The 15,105-nt window shown below is 53.9% G+C and overlaps 6 protein-coding genes across 6 annotated transcripts; 3 read left to right on the top strand and 3 right to left on the bottom strand.

The window, feature by feature from the left end:
* Positions 1 to 22: 22 nt before the first annotated feature.
* CTAM01_06142 (uncharacterized protein) lies at positions 23 to 2,288 on the bottom strand (the record flags this gene model as incomplete). Its single annotated transcript, XM_060522172.1, has 8 exons — positions 23 to 376; positions 427 to 764; positions 813 to 913; positions 965 to 1,224; positions 1,277 to 1,768; positions 1,821 to 1,972; positions 2,026 to 2,131; positions 2,223 to 2,288. The coding sequence occupies 8 exons, from the start codon at positions 2,286 to 2,288 to the stop codon at positions 23 to 25; spliced, it is 1,869 nt and encodes a 622-aa protein (XP_060383362.1).
* A 1,738-nt stretch (positions 2,289 to 4,026) lies between these two features.
* Positions 4,027 to 6,030, top strand: CTAM01_06141 (phenylalanyl-tRNA synthetase; the record flags this gene model as incomplete). The annotated part of the gene is made up of 3 exons (XM_060522171.1): positions 4,027 to 4,079; positions 4,173 to 5,906; positions 5,985 to 6,030. 3 exons carry the CDS (start codon positions 4,027 to 4,029, stop codon positions 6,028 to 6,030), a joined length of 1,833 nt encoding a protein of 610 aa, XP_060383361.1.
* Positions 6,031 to 6,320: 290 nt separating this feature from the next.
* On the top strand, positions 6,321 to 6,605 carry CTAM01_06140 (uncharacterized protein; the record flags this gene model as incomplete). Its single annotated transcript, XM_060522170.1, has 1 exon — positions 6,321 to 6,605. One exon carries the CDS (start codon positions 6,321 to 6,323, stop codon positions 6,603 to 6,605), a length of 285 nt encoding a protein of 94 aa, XP_060383360.1.
* Positions 6,606 to 6,930: 325 nt separating this feature from the next.
* On the bottom strand, positions 6,931 to 9,852 carry CTAM01_06139 (uncharacterized protein; the record flags this gene model as incomplete). The annotated part of the gene is made up of 3 exons (XM_060522169.1): positions 6,931 to 7,404; positions 7,546 to 9,744; positions 9,838 to 9,852. The coding sequence occupies 3 exons, from the start codon at positions 9,850 to 9,852 to the stop codon at positions 6,931 to 6,933; spliced, it is 2,688 nt and encodes an 895-aa protein (XP_060383359.1).
* A 1,251-nt stretch (positions 9,853 to 11,103) lies between these two features.
* CTAM01_06138 (40S ribosomal protein S3) lies at positions 11,104 to 12,100 on the top strand (the record flags this gene model as incomplete). Its single annotated transcript, XM_060522168.1, has 2 exons — positions 11,104 to 11,126; positions 11,341 to 12,100. 2 exons carry the CDS (start codon positions 11,104 to 11,106, stop codon positions 12,098 to 12,100), a joined length of 783 nt encoding a protein of 260 aa, XP_060383358.1.
* Positions 12,101 to 13,201: 1,101 nt separating this feature from the next.
* On the bottom strand, positions 13,202 to 14,830 carry CTAM01_06137 (uncharacterized protein; the record flags this gene model as incomplete). Its single annotated transcript, XM_060522167.1, has 7 exons — positions 13,202 to 13,691; positions 13,751 to 14,042; positions 14,096 to 14,347; positions 14,404 to 14,494; positions 14,582 to 14,607; positions 14,669 to 14,712; positions 14,814 to 14,830. 7 exons carry the CDS (start codon positions 14,828 to 14,830, stop codon positions 13,202 to 13,204), a joined length of 1,212 nt encoding a protein of 403 aa, XP_060383357.1.
* Positions 14,831 to 15,105: the final 275 nt, after the last annotated feature.

Here is a 15,105-nt window from a genome sequence, read left to right as displayed (position 1 = left end):
ATTGCTTCATTACGTCTCTCATCTATGGTGATGTATTCATAGGTTCGCCAGAAGAAGGTCCAGACACTTGGTTCGCAGACGTTGTCGCAAAGTACCGCACGTCGACGTCGTCGTCCTTCTGCAGCTTCTCGAGCTTAGGAATGACGCGTGTTTGGATCAGTTCCATGCCTCTGGGAGACGCGGTGAAGCTGCCACCCTCCTTCTCCAGGGAGTAAATCGTGCCTTCTTCAGGCAAACGGCGGAGGACGTCAATCAGAACGCCATATGTCTTGGCGACGTTGAAGCGAATGTTGGGGATCTCATCGTCGACGAGCTTGTCCAACATGGGCAAGATCTTGTCAGCAATGACATCAAGGCTCACAACAGAAGCAAGGGTCTGAAATCATTAGCATCTCTGGTATCATAAAGGCGAAGACCTCAACTTACGGTGATGGCGAAGGCGGTTGTCATTCGGTAGAGGTAGTTGGGGTGGTTGCCCATGGCCATAACCTTGGGAATGATCGCCTCGCTCGCCCACTCGACTCCAAAGACCTCTGTAAGCTTCTTCAGGTTGTGCGTCGCCGCCTCGCGGATCGAGAAGACGGTATCGCCCAACCAGCTCATGCAGAGGTTGCTCAGCTTCTCATCGAAGAACTTAACTCCAAGCTGGCTGGCAAGAAGAGGAATGTACTCGATGATGGCCAGTCTCACACGCCACTGCTTGTCCTCAGCAAGCTGCACAATGGCGGGTAAAAGAGACTGGGAGAGCAAGTCGATTCCGATGACTGCAGAGGGGTTAGTAAGATGCTTTTGTTTCAGAAGCTAGCACATACCCTGGTTGACGAGTTCAAGCTTGGAAATAATGTGGAGGCGAACTTCGGGGAACTCGTCCTTCAGCATTTGCAAGAACATGGGCAGAAGGTGGTCGATAGTTCTGTGACGAATTAGTCGCTTGTGGCGGAAGTGTAGCCTTCATAGAACCTACTCTTGCTCTCCCAAGATGGGTGCGAGACCGCTGATCTGGGTACCGAGAGCAGCTCTGACATGCTGGGAGGTGTCGGAAACGAGATCCTCCACGCTGCTCATGATATCATTCAGAAGGACAGTGCGGTCCACAAGCGCACAGAATCCTGGTATTTGTCCAGCAATCGCAGTCCGGACTTCTGCCTCGTTGTCCTTGAGGAGCTTCACGAAAGATGGCACCAGATCCCTTGAAACGACCTCCTCATCGACAGCCTTGGAAATCTGTTTGCGCATTAGCGTGGCCCTCCCTACGAGCGTATTCATTCCTGCCAACCTTCTCGAATCTGTCTGCAATCATGTACCGAACCCTCCAGCTCTTGTCCTCGATCAGGTTTCGCAGAGAAGTGAGGAGAACGCCGTGACTCGACTGCTGCTCCTTGGGTACGACCTCGGCGATGGAAATGAGGATCTCGACGGTAAGTAGGCGGACGCTGTCCTGGTCGTCCTGGGCGAGGTGCTGGAAAAGGGGTATCATCTCTTCGACAACGATAGCGGCCGGCATCTCCTTGACGAACTTTGCCAGGTTGGTGGCAGCCTGGCGTCTGACCATGGGTGTCTCATCGTGGACAAGCTGTCCAAACTGCTTTCGGAGATCTTCTTGAATGCCCGGGGACACCTTCTTGTAGGGCGATGTGTAGAGACCGCAGCCAGACACCTTGGAGGTGAACCAGTCTGCTTTTGAAAGTCGGATGGTCAAGGGGATGAAGTATTCTTCGACTTGCTGGGAGGACAGCTCCTCGCAGATCTTGTTAAGGGACTCGACGGCCTGCTTTGATTAGGCGATGTGACTGGTGGGTGGAGCAGGGGGCAATAGCTACCTTGTCCCGCACGACGGGTTCCTCGATGGCAGCGAGGTTCTCGAGGGGGGAGAGGAGGACATGGCCCCATTGGGCGCCTCCGACATACTCGATGAAGTTGCCCAGCTCGCCGCTGAGAGCGACTAGCACCTCATCCTCGTCCTCAACGGACTCTGGTTGAAAGTTTAGATATTGGCTCACATAGGGATGGATGCGCAAGACATACCGTCGAGGAAGGGAATCAATTCCTCACGCGTGCGCTCGGCGCCTAGGGCGAGGGCGATGGTGGAGAGGCGGTGAATGGCATTGAGACGCAGGAGGACATCGTCGTGCTGGATCGCGAAAGGGTTAGCAATGTGTTGTGCGCTGGCGGCTGAAGGCTGACGTCGGGGTTGGGCTAGACAGGCAGAGTCACCGCCATACCTTTAGCTCGTCGATGAGGACGGCGATGGGGTAGAGCTCGTCCTGGGTATTCGGCGCGTCTGCCATGGCGAGCGAGGTTGCGCAGGCGCGTTTATCGATGGGAGGGTCGGATGATGTTCAGGAGAGTCGACGTCGTGGTTGTGAGCGATCGGAGTGGATCGCGTGCGGGTGATGCAATGGGTTGGTTGAGGGCGAGCGGCGGTCGTTGTGGGATTGGGGGGGCTCTAAAATCTGAGACGACGCAACCAGGATAGTGGTATGGCAGATATTATCAGGAGGTTGCGAGCATGCAGACCATGCCAACGATCCGACGTCAGGTTGGCGAAAGGCACAGCTAGTTGTCGTGGTGAAGTTCGTGTGGCAGTGGTGGAGGAGAGCGTGGCCGGGTGTTGATTTGAGATAGATAGTGGAAGCACGAGGCATGGGAAGGGAAGTTTGACGTGCTGTTTCTGAGGTTCGTCTTTCGCTTCTGCTCCAGGTGCTGTCCCACCCGACCAGAAATGGGCTACCTTACCGCACCTAAATTATCAGCTGCGGTGGCCACCTTAGTCGTTCGGTGATGGGCAACAGCATTTCTAGGCGCCTACGAGAGCCTGTATCTGTGACCGCCTTGGGCAAGGTCTGACAGAGGGAAGGTACGTACCCGTAACTTCTTGGTGGTGGATGTCGTAAGGCAGGGGTGCAGGAGCCAGGAGGAGGTGCTCTTTCCTTTCTTCTGGTGAGGGGCTGCTGCTTGTCGTTTGCTGCCGCATCTTCGTAGCAGCTGAAAAGCGGACTTGCAGCACAGGTTCGGTACTAACTGACGTATCGCTCCTCCAACGTCCTCACGTTCCTTGGAATTTTCTATGCCCTCTATAGCTAACACAATAAGCACCATCGGTAGCACTCTTCTAACTACCTTGTGCTTGAGACATGCCAACTTTCAAGTCCAGCTTCATACCTTCTTGGCCTGGTGAGATGTCTCCCAGGTGACCGGCCGAGGAGGGGTCATCAGCCTGCAGCTAAGCTACCTGATCATAGGTAGGTACTTTGTATGCACTACCTTCATGGAGGGGAGGGGTTATGGGACAGCTACATCATATTTAACGTTGTCCCGAGTCTGGGTATTCGGAAACGCATGATTGTGATTGAGGCAATGAATCGGAATCCAGCATTTTCTGCTCCGCGCGCATTTTGGCCAGCACCTAGGTAAGGTGGTGAAATACCTTACCATACCTTTAGTCACCGCCGTGGGTAGCTACGAGCTGTCAGTGAGGCATCTGCCAAACTTTCCCGTTACCAGCAAACAGCTCAGGTGTCCCTCCCACCTTCCACCAGCGGCGAAACATGTCGTGGCTGGAATATGCGCACGGCTGTGTGCACTGGCCGCCAGCTGTCGATGGGCCTGCACCGAAGAGGAATATGGTGATTTATGGCTTCCATTTCTCCTGCCTGCGCTGGGTTGCGTTGTGCTGCGCTGCAACCCGTCCCGGTGTCGGTTGACACGGACCACTCTCTGACATCGGACCCTGGAAAATTGAGATGCCGAGTGCGACCGCTGCTTTTGCTGCCCCTCAACCCCGCAGCCCCTCCAATGGCTGCGATGAAGTCGAAATGACTCCCACTAACCTCTTAAAGCAGCAACTTCATCCCGCCCCGGCGAACCTTCCATGCGTGCATGCAGTTGCTTCACCTCCGAGTATCCCAAAATTTCTGTGACTCAAGGCCATATTGGAGACGGAAATTGACCATTGCTTGAATCCTCTCCTGCCCCTGACGCCAGACAGACCTCTGCACCCTCGAGAGACTCTCGCCAATTCTCACCATGCCTACCATATCCGTCAACAAGTACGATCTGTACAAGGCCCTAGGCCAAAAGTGAGTTGCGCCGTGCTGGCACCGTCCGCCCCGATCTAGACATCTTGACCCCGCCATCCCTATACTGCCTCTTGCTGATCGTCGCCCGCACAGCTTCACCACCCAAGAGTTCGAAGACCTGTGCTTCGAATTCGGTATCGAGCTCGACGAGGACACCGAGAATGACGACCGACCGATTGTCAATGGCGTGCAGGAGCCGCCCCAGCTGAAGATCGAGATCCCCGCCAACCGATACGACATGCTGTGCTTCGAGGGTATCGCGCTCATGCTCAACATCTTCAGAGAGAAGGTTGCCGCACCCAACTACAAGGTCGTAGAACCCAAGAACCCCGAAGCCTCCGTCATTACCGTCGCCCAGGACACCAGCAAAATCCGACCCCTCGTTGCTGGTGCCATTCTTAGAAACATCAAGTTCACCCAAGAGAGCTACGACTCCTTCATCGGCCTCCAGGACAAGCTGCACATGAACTTGGCGAGACAGAGAACATTGGTGGCCATCGGAACTCACGACCTCGACACGATAGAAGGCCCCTTCACATATGAGGCCCTGCCGGCCAAGGACATCAAGTTCAAGCCCCTGAACCAGACCAAGGAGATGAACGGCGAGGAGCTGATGCAGTTTTACGAGAGTGACAAGCATCTCGGCAGGTACCTGCACATCATCAAGGACTCTCCCGTCTACCCCGTCATCTACGACAAGAACCGGACTGTCTGCTCGCTGCCGCCCATTATCAACGGCGACCACTCTAAGATCACCGTCAACACCAAGAACGTCTTCATCGAGATGACAGCAACGGACGCCACCAAGCTCGATATTGTCTGCGACATGATGGTTACAATGTTCTCGCAGTACTGCTCCGAGCCCTTCACCGTTGAGCCCGTCAAGATCGTTTCCGAGCACAACGGCGCATCAAGAACGACACCAACCCTCGCCCCCCGCACGATCGATGTTGAGATTGACTACCTCAACGCTTGCACTGGCCTTAGCGAAACACCCGAGAAGATGTGCCAGCTCCTGAACAAGATGGCGTACATCGCCAAGCCCTCCGACAAGGACAGCAACCTTCTCAGCGTGTCAATCCCTGTCACCCGTGCCGATGTGCTCCACCAATGCGACGTCATGGAGGACCTGGCTATCTGCTACGGCTACAACAACCTCCCTAGGTCTTCTCCCAACAAGAGCGCTACCATTGGAGCGCCTCTCATGATCAATAAGCTCGCTGATATTGTGCGGACAGAGGCCGCCATGTCTGGCTGGAGCGAAGTAATGCCTCTGATTCTGTGCAGCCACGACGAGAACTTCGGCTGGCTGAACCGCAAGGATGACGGCAAGACTGCTGTCAAGCTTGCCAACCCCAAGACTGCCGAGTACCAGGTTGTGCGGACATCCCTGGTCCCTGGTCTTCTCAAGACCATCCGCGAGAACAAGAAGCACAGCGTCCCCATCAAGATCTTTGAGTCAGCTGACGTCGTCTTCAAGGACGAGTCTCTGGAGCGCAAGGCTCGCAATGAGCGCCACTTCGCTGCTGCCTGGTATGGTAAGACCAGTGGTTTCGAGGTTGTTCACGGTCTTCTGGACCGTGTTCTCTTGATGCTCCGTACAGCTTTCCTCACTCATGACGAGGGACTGAAGGCAGGCAAGAGCGTTGACTTCAAGGTCGTTGAGAACCCCAGCAAGCCTGACGGCTACTGGATCGAGGAGATTGACGAGGCCACTTTCTTCGCTGGCCACGCGGCTGCCATCTACCTGCGTCTGGGTGGCAAGGAGGCGCGCATCGGCGAGTTCGGCATCTTGCACCCTACTGTGTTGGAGAAGTTTGACTTGAGGTAATATTAAACAGCCCCCCTCCCTCTTTCCCTCTCTAATTACGGTAAATGACCATTGGATGCTAACGTTGACGACAGATACCCTGTGAGCACCCTCGAGATCAACCTCGAGGTCTTCTTGTAGTTGATGAAGCATGATGGGATACGGACATGATGAATGGCTTCGGATAGTTTTCTAAAAACGTAAAAAAAGGCTTTGCTAGACGTAAGGCGGTCGGATATAGACTTTGTTCTTTACACTAGGCGAGCTAGATGAGGCAACGGGCACCCAAGAATAACAAAAAAAGATCAAACAAAAAGAGAAACCCGTCGTGACCTACCTACTGAGTGCCGAGGGTAGGTTTCTTACAAGCCATGATAGTTGGATATGCCGCACGCGCCTGGCGACCGCTGCATGTTATCGCGCACATCGTTATGGGAGCAACGGTTAACTTCAGACTGATTAGAATTATGGAATCGAGAGTACACAGGAGTTCGAAAATCCAAGTGGATCTATACCACGGACCCCAAAGCCTCTCCACCTCTCTCCCATCTCTCGTCTCTCGTTTTCTGTCTTGCTCCCGTGTCTCCCTGTGCGTATGTCCATTCACGCAAACTTTTCTCTTGCCCCCCCTACCCTTCCAAACCGCGTTGCTGCTGTATGAACGAATCCGTTTCATCCCCAGATCCGTTTTTGAACCCTCCCTCTACCAGTCTTGAACGCAATCATACCTCTTGGACGCCGGAAAACAGAGCAAGGGGGAAAAGAATTGCGGTGTATCCAGCACGACGAACGTCGAGAGAAAAAGGGGCGAATGCGTCAAAAAAAGAAAAAAAAAGGAAGAAAAAAGTCGTAATACTTGTACAAAACTCCGGCTCGCTGTCATGAAAAGCCGTAAATCAGTTCGTCCCCTCCAAGGCAAACGTGTTGGAATTGCGTTCGCTGAGAGACCCCATTTCTTTCGTGCCCTTCGTAGTTGTGCGGTGAAAATGCAGCAAGTACATGCTAAACTCCTGAAATGTTGAACTAGGAAGTCTTCTGCGGCTAGTGGCTGGGAGTCACAGATCCGCCGTTCTCGGCAGACACGGCCTCCGTGCTCGTGTTCACCAAAATGAAGTTGCCAACATCGGCAACATCCCCTGTCAAGACACTATCGAGAGAATGAACCGAGGACGCGTCGGAACCGGCGTCAATGTCGGTTGACGCATCTCCAGTGACAGTGACACAGACGCCATCGTCATCATCATCATCGCGGGCGATATTGTCAGCGCAAGTATCTCCATGAGGGGTGTCCTCGGCCAAGCCATCGGTCAAGTTTGACCAGTCGTTGCTCAAGTTGGCGACGTTGGCGACGGCTTTAGTACCCCATTCCCAGATTGTTGAATCGCCCCAGTTGCTCAACGTATAAGTTGAGTCAGCCCAATTCTCCTGGTAGAAGAGCTCGGCGTCGAGTTTCATTGTAGCACTAGTCACCTCGACGGTATACGGCGCGTCGTGCATTCGTTCGAACATGACGCCCTATGTCATCTCCCGGAGCTCTTGCTCGCTGCGACTTGTAACCCTCGAAGTGGAAGCAGGACTGGCGTTACGTCCGGCCAGATTGTTCAGCATTCCGCTGACGTTTTTGCCAATGTTCAAGCCAGCAATTCCATCTCTTACTGCACTGAAGGCATTGGAGTTCTCGGCCGACACACTTCGACGGAGAACCGGGGCCTGTCGCTCTTGATAATTGGGCGTCAAAGTAGTGTGCGTGTTCTCTACACCTCCCAGAACCGACTGGCTGGTAGGGAGAGAAGGCGGCTTGGGGCTTGCGGTGGATTGGGGTGGGGTACCAGGCTGGCTATTCGCGTAAGAATCCTCCGTAGTCGGGTGCAGTTCGTTCATGGCTGTAGCTCTGTTGGCTGCAGCGGTCGCTACGGCGTTGAGGTGCGAATTCATCTCCTCGTCGGTCCGATTGAAGAGTTGGTGCCACCAGCGGATGTTGGTCATATCTGGCACTATGATACGGCTGCGGCCCTTAACATACTCATCGAAGGTCGGATCATAGTCCTTGTTGGTGAACTCTGGCTTGCGGGACAAGAAGTAGTCCCAGACCGAAGAAGTGCGCTCAGAGGCATGAGCCTCGTGTCTCTGTTTCTCGGAGTTGTAGAGGAAGGTGCCATATTGACAGGAGTAGAGATGATAGATCAATCGACGAAGGAATCTCTCATTGAACTCAAACTTGGTCGGGTTCTGGCGGAGAAGCTGATAGACGCAGTCCACAAATTGGTGGAACACGGGGCTGACCATCTTAGGAACAGTAGCCTCGTCTTTTGCGACTTTTCCGGTAGAGCCTTCGGTAATGGCATCGAGTTCAGCCTTGTCCTCCTTGCTGGGATTGAACAGCTGCCTGGCACCAGTGAAGACATTCTGAAAGGCATCTGCGCGGCCGTCATTCTCTCCAGGCTGAATGGTTGAGCCTGCCATCGAGTCGTTCTGGACCTTGAAGTTGTCCTCGTGGTTCAAGTGGCCACATCGAAGCCTAAACATATGGCCAAAGGCAAGCCAGTCCTTCTCGACAAGAACAATGAACCCTTCGATAGTTCGGAAGAAAGGGTCCAGCATGATCTGTGCAAGAGCACTAAGCTGACTGGTTCGGTCCCAGCCATCGGAGCAGTGAATGAGGACGTGCGACTGCTTCAACCATACTTGCTTGGCGACAATATCGGCTCCATTCAAAACAGCTTGCGTGTGTTTCAGCCAGTTGGTGGCAGCCAAGGCGTTCTGGTCAGGAGACAAAGGAGACAGGTCGGCATCCTTGAGACAAAGCATAACACTCTCCAACGACTTCCTCATCACATGGATGTTCTCAATGTTCATGAAGGCTTTCTTGGCACCTGGGTAGCGGTCCATGGGCTCTGAGCCCATTCCTCCAATCTGATTGACCATGGCATTCACAGTAGGTCTGGCGTCGACAATCATGTTGGCTTGTTGGGCGCCATAGATGAGGCGTTTGCCGTTTTCATCAAACATCTTGGGCTCATCGTCTGCGACAATCTGCTCAGAGAGCTCTCCATCTGTGGACGACTTTTCAGAGATATCTGACTGGCTCAGGCGAGGAGGCTGGTCTTGATCAATGCTGCTTCGGGGCATGATAGGTGCAAATGACGCCAAGACCAGCTTCTCGTCCTGCACATTGTTCTTCCTGGTAATGCCTGAAAGAGGTTGCGAGCTGCGGGTAATAGTGCAGTTGTTGTCTGCGTGGATGTAACTCAGGGCGGGAATTCTGTGTCTGGAACGATACTCCTTGGCGTATTTCAAAACGTTGTCTGAGATGCAAGAGGGAACCACCAGAACGGCGGGATAAGTGTCGCAGAAAGTATAGTCCTTGTTGATGTTTGTGATTCTCCATCCTTTGTCTGACGACTTTTCGCTAATGCCCTGGCGCCGGAACTCGGCTTTGGGGTCGTAGATGCTCCAGCCATTGATCTGTCGCTCGGCCTTGGAGGGCTTGTGACTGAAAGCAAAGAGCCTCTCGATGGTGCCTAATTTGCAAGTTCTGAGCTTCACAAACTCAAAGACGTCTCGAGCAACGTTATTGTCCTCAAAGTTGAAAGTGACAAAGATGAAGTCGCGACAGCGGATGCGGATAGAGCTGTGAATGCCATGAGTAGGAGGCATGAGTCGGAGTATGCACTGCGATAGAATAGGATAGGTGATCCATGATTCTCGAGGTTTTGGGGGAGGTTTATCGGCTTGGTCGGCGGTTTGGTTCTTGGGAGGTGGTGGCGGCGCGCAGAAGACAAGGTGGAAATCGGTCAAGCGCAAGGTACCGACCGAGGTGAGTCCTCCGTTGATGCACTGGACGTTTTCGACTACCTGTATTTTTGCAATCACGACATGGTCAGTTTTTTCCGTTTCATGCCATATCGTGTGAGAATATTCAGTCTGTGAAAAACGCGCATGGCTTACCTTCCTAGCCTCCATGGTGAAGTGCAATGTGGAAGATGATGCTTTTTTGAGCTACTGGAGCATGGCCGCGCGCAAATGCGGAAGGCCCGGGAGGTAAGTGTTTGCAGGTGGATAAATTCACTGGAAGAAGAGCAGCAGAAAAGCTGCGCAACTTCAGTGAGGGTAGAAAGGTTGAATAGGGAAAAGAAGAGACCAAAGAAAAATCAATGCAACCACACGATGTTGGAGGTCGGAGGGTTGGGCTGGGTAAGGTTTGGAGGCAAGGTCAGGTAACGTGGGGAGGGACGGTTGCGGTTGTCAGGTCGGAGGTCGGCTGTCTGGGGTTGATTTTGCTGCTGCGCAGTCGCAAAGAGCAGGAGCAGCAGGAAGAGAAGGAACGGCTGATCCACACCATCTACCTGGTCCCTTAGCTTAGCGCGGGGCTGAGAACAGAGAGCCGACGTCACGGCTTTCAGTGTCAGTGCTTGAGTGCTCTCTTCCAAATCAGCAAAGTTGGGTGATGGAGCCTTTTTCATAGAAACTAAACTGCGCTTTCGAGAAGTTGAACTCTTCTACGATTATTGACTACCCATCAGATGCCATATGATAATCATTAGATAAAGTCCATCGGGGGAATTCTTTACCAGGAGGCAAGGCGCTTGGTACTGAATCGCATGTTGATCTGGATCCAGAGCATCAAATGTCACCCACCTGACGCTCTCAGCTCCCCTGTGACCGTCACCGTCGTGGCCAGCACGCTGCAAGCCTGCAACCCAACAGGGGACCTCCAAATTCCCGCGACTGTGGTCCCCACCAAGCCAAAGCTGGCCCCTTGAAACCCCACTACCGGCCGACGGAGCTCTCTCTCCCGATGTCCCGATGATCAGCCAGCCAGCACGTGCAAAGAGCACTCGAATGGGGTACGTATCGATTTTGCTGACCAGGGCGGGCAGACAAGGAGGAAAATGCACTTTACGCCTGGCAGGTCACCACAGCTGGCAAGTGGGGTCCTCTGCCAGCGACCTGGCGCGTCTCGATAAGAATAGAGCACAGACCACAAAAGGCCAAAGGTTTCCCCTTATCGCCCGCCTCTCTAGGGCACACAGAATTTGCTCAATTTTTACAGCGCAAAATCGATCCGGGGCACTGACGATTGGGCAAGTGTGGACTACTCGAACAACCTCACTTCTCAACCTTCCGCCCCTCCGCCGAACGAAACCGTCGACACTCCAACAATTCGTCCAACTATCCCCCCCTTTCGACAAACTCGGGCAAACGAAAGTCAAGATGGCTGTTCCAGGCACTCAGATGTAAGAATTGTCCTTCCTCTGTTTCCAATGGTGGCTTTGCCTTTGCAACATTTCCTCGAGATCCCTCCTCCCCGCCCATCGACCAAATTTCGCCAATCTCGAATTTCCCCCGGTGGATGAAATGCTCCGGGGATGGAAATGTTGCGAAGGAAAACAAAATGAACATTTGGAGGAACAGTCTTTGCTGACGATTCGTCTTTTCCCCCCAATATAGCTCCAAGCGCAGAAAGTTCGTCGCCGATGGCGTCTTCTACGCTGAGCTCAACGAGTTCTTCCAGCGCGAGCTGGCCGAGGAGGGCTACTCCGGCGTCGAGGTCCGCGTCACCCCCACGGTAACCGACATCATCATCCGCGCCACCCACACCCAGGAGGTTCTCGGCGAGCAGGGCCGCCGCATCCGCGAGCTCACCTCGCTCATCCAGAAGCGCTTCAAGTTCCCCGAGAACTCCGTCTCCCTCTACGCCGCCAAGGTCCAGAACCGCGGTCTCTCCGCCGTCGCCCAGTGCGAGTCCCTCCGCTACAAGCTCCTCAACGGTCTCGCCGTCCGTCGCGCCTGCTACGGTGTCCTCCGCTTCATCATGGAGTCCGGCGCCAAGGGTTGCGAGGTCGTCGTCTCCGGCAAGCTCCGCGCCGCCCGCGCCAAGTCCATGAAGTTCACCGACGGCTTCATGATCCACTCTGGTCAGCCCGCCAAGGACTTCATCGACCACGCCACCCGCCACGTCCTCCTCCGCCAGGGTGTTCTCGGCATCAAGGTCAAGATCATGCGCGGCTCCGACCCCGAGGGCAAGGCCGGCCCCCAGAAGACCCTCCCCGACGCCGTCTCCATCCTTGAGCCCAAGGAGGAGCAGTCCGTCGTCCAGCCCATGTCCCAGGACTACGGCGCTAAGGCCGCCCAGGCCCAGGCCGCCGCTGAGGCGCAACAAGCGGAGCAGCAGCCCGAGGCTGGCGAGGAGGCTGAGGCTCAGTCGTAGGAGACTGGCGAGCTGCAGGTTTCTTTCGAGCAGGCTGACTCTTCCAGCCCCGCCGGTTGGTAAACCCACAAAAGGGGACTGGAGAACTGTTCAGCGTGAAGCGGGGATTTTTCGAGTCTGCTTCTCTTTGTCGCACGCTTCTGTCTTCTAGTTCACTCTAGTTTTCTTCCAATACCAGACTAGGGGAATACAAAAAACGGGGTGTTTCGCGCGAAAAGACCAGCAAAAATGGGAGGACGGGGGTGGAATAACTACTCAGGCGTCTTGATCAACATTTGCATTACTCTGCGAAAGGGAATTCGGATAGTTGCGACTGGCTTGTAATGGTAGAACAAACCATGAAATGAGCAACGAAATCATTCAAAAGTAAATTGCATGCCCAATACGTGACGCCATCTATAATCCACCGACTATAATCAGAGATCCTGCCGTCTAAGTCATGAGCCACCTCACTCTTGCGTCTTCGTTGATTAGCACAGCAGTCCAAGCCGTTTCTACTCGCCCATCCTGTCACTTTGTCGCTAGATGATGGTGGTTTGTAGTCGATCCATGATGCTCAATTCGCGAGGCTCTAGGCCTCAGCCTACGTCTATGGTTTTTGAAATGCTTTGGAGAGTGAACAGAAGATGCCAGTCTCCAGGCGAACCAGGGTATGCTTCTCACTCTCTCTCTCGCCCTCATGCACCTCTCCCCCATTCGCCTTGCCCTTAATCGTACAACAAGAGGTGCTTTCCGCACACCCAGTATCCATTGGAAACCCCGATAAACGCCCCTCAAGTAGTGATCCCTCCCGTTGCCCAGTGAATACTCCTCGTGCCGTGGCAGAAGTGAAATAGTATGGGGAAAAGCTCGATTCTGGGTTTTCCCTTTGGTGCTTTCCCCCCTCCCTCACTCGGGACGCGCGCCTTGTTCCGTGGGTCTTTGCCTCTTTCATGAATCCGATCATGTCGTGGAAAACTTCTCAGTCATTTGACTTTCGCGAAAATGTACAATGCTGCCCCCATTCGGGCCCCTGGTAAGAAATGCTTCGAAGAAAAAAGACAATCACCGCCTCGGTGTTGGCCGATAGCTAGAAAACAGACGGTTCATCCTCCAGGTCCCTCATCTATCGGACCTCTGGTTCTGAAGCTCGATTGTCTCATTGTATGTTTTCGAATGGCCGTTGGCGGACCCGTTGGCTCTGTGGCGGTCATTGTCGTCGTCACTCTCATCGGCCAGATCGGTCAGACCGAATTCGGCACCAGCCTCCTCATCGTAGGCCCTCATCAACCCTGTTGTATCGCCGTGACGGCTGCCAATGCTCATCCGGTGGGGGTCTCCACTCCGGCGTGCCTGCATACTCAAACGAGTCTGAATTGTAGAGATCATGTCCGTGCCGGTGGCATCGTCGCCGCCGCGGCCTGCAACATACTTGTGTCCGTTCGGGTCAGATCTCGACAGGTTCAACAAGTAGACGCCGGTGAAAGTGACCAGGAAACCGCAGAGAAGGGATATCGTGTTGACCGTGTCGGTTGTATTGAAACCGCCGAAAAGGATGAAGGAGGCGCATAGGGTCATCGTCGTGAAGGTAACGTAGTAGAGGGGGTTGACACTACATGGTCCTCGATTAGCGCTATTTGGCAATCACAGGCTCGGCGTTCTTTGACTTACATGTTGGTGGGGAACTGAGCAAGAGCCTTGTTGAAGTAGTTCATCTGCGTCAGAATGCAAACGGTGGTGAGGATCATGAAAACGTAAGTCGAAGGGTGGCTGAACTGATTGTTTCCGGCGAATGTGAGCTTCAGGGCGATTCCAAAGGCCTTGACAGACATGACCGAGACTGATCCAACAGTTGAGCAAATGGAGAGATAGATGATCGGATTCTTCTTTCCGTGGAGCGGCGCAACTCTGTAAATCATGACCACTGCGAAGACGGTAACAGTGAAGGCATACAACAAAAAGCCTGACAAAGGGATTAGTCCTCAGGCGCATTATTATGCAGAATTATTGACATACCCGGCTGAATGGCGTAGTGCAGGATCTGGTCAACAGTCTGGATATCTTCATCTGGGGGCGCATGCAGCACAATGATGACGGCGCCGATTAGACAGATTGCACTGCCCAAGCGACCCAGAACTCCAAGCTCCTCCTTCAGGAAGTATGAACCCAGAACGGCACCGATCAGGACAGAGAGAGCTCCAAGAGGTGTAACGAGAATGGCTGGCGCGAATGCATAGGCAGCAAAATTGCAGATTTCTCCAACGACCACTACCCATGTGTTAGCCGCTTCGTCACCTTTCGTCGAGGTCCTAATGCAGACTCACAAGTTGAGATACCAGCCCACCAAACCGGGCTCTTCAAATATACGAATCCGTCACCCTCAAAGCCATGACGTTCTTCTGCTTGCATAAGACCCTATAGCCATAGGTTAGCTCCCATACAGTGTAGGACTAATTGTAAGTAGTGCCAAGGGCAACTCGAGCGATCAGGAACCGCGCGTACCTTTTTCGTAACCACGAAACTAATACCTGTGAAACGAGCATTGTCAGCGATGTAGCCTACGAGAAACTGTGGGAAAGGAATGCATACCAATGGCTAAACTGGATGCCATGGCGAGGCCTAGGCCAATGTATCTGCGCGGGTGGTCTGTCAGCGATTTCGAGTTCCGAGGCCAGGTGGACGTATGGGCAGGGTCTGGAGGGCGGCCAAAAGGCCGACCGAGTCGCAAACGTACTTCTCGTCCAACATCATCTTGCCAAAAAATGAGCGCGTCGACTGCGACGGACAGCGAAAAGAGCGTCGGTGGTGATTAGAGGTGTGCGCCGAGGCAAGTGCGGTCGCTGTAGAGAGTGTCGTGTCCCGTGAAGGGGAGCTTGCGAGGCTCGCGCCGGGCGAGGTAGAGAGAGATTTGGAGTGGTAGGTCGAACCTCGTCAGCAGCGACACATGGAAATCTGGAACCCGGGTGACTCTAGGTAGTCGGGGAGTTGTAATTGAGAAGAGATAGAGAGAGGAGATGGGCGTTCGT

The sequence above is a fragment of the Colletotrichum tamarilloi genome (assembly GCF_030869305.1).
Source record: "Colletotrichum tamarilloi strain Tom-12 chromosome Unknown Scaffold_16.1, whole genome shotgun sequence".
NCBI classification, from domain to species: domain Eukaryota; kingdom Fungi; phylum Ascomycota; class Sordariomycetes; order Glomerellales; family Glomerellaceae; genus Colletotrichum; species Colletotrichum tamarilloi.
This window is presented reverse-complemented; position numbering and strand designations above follow the sequence as displayed.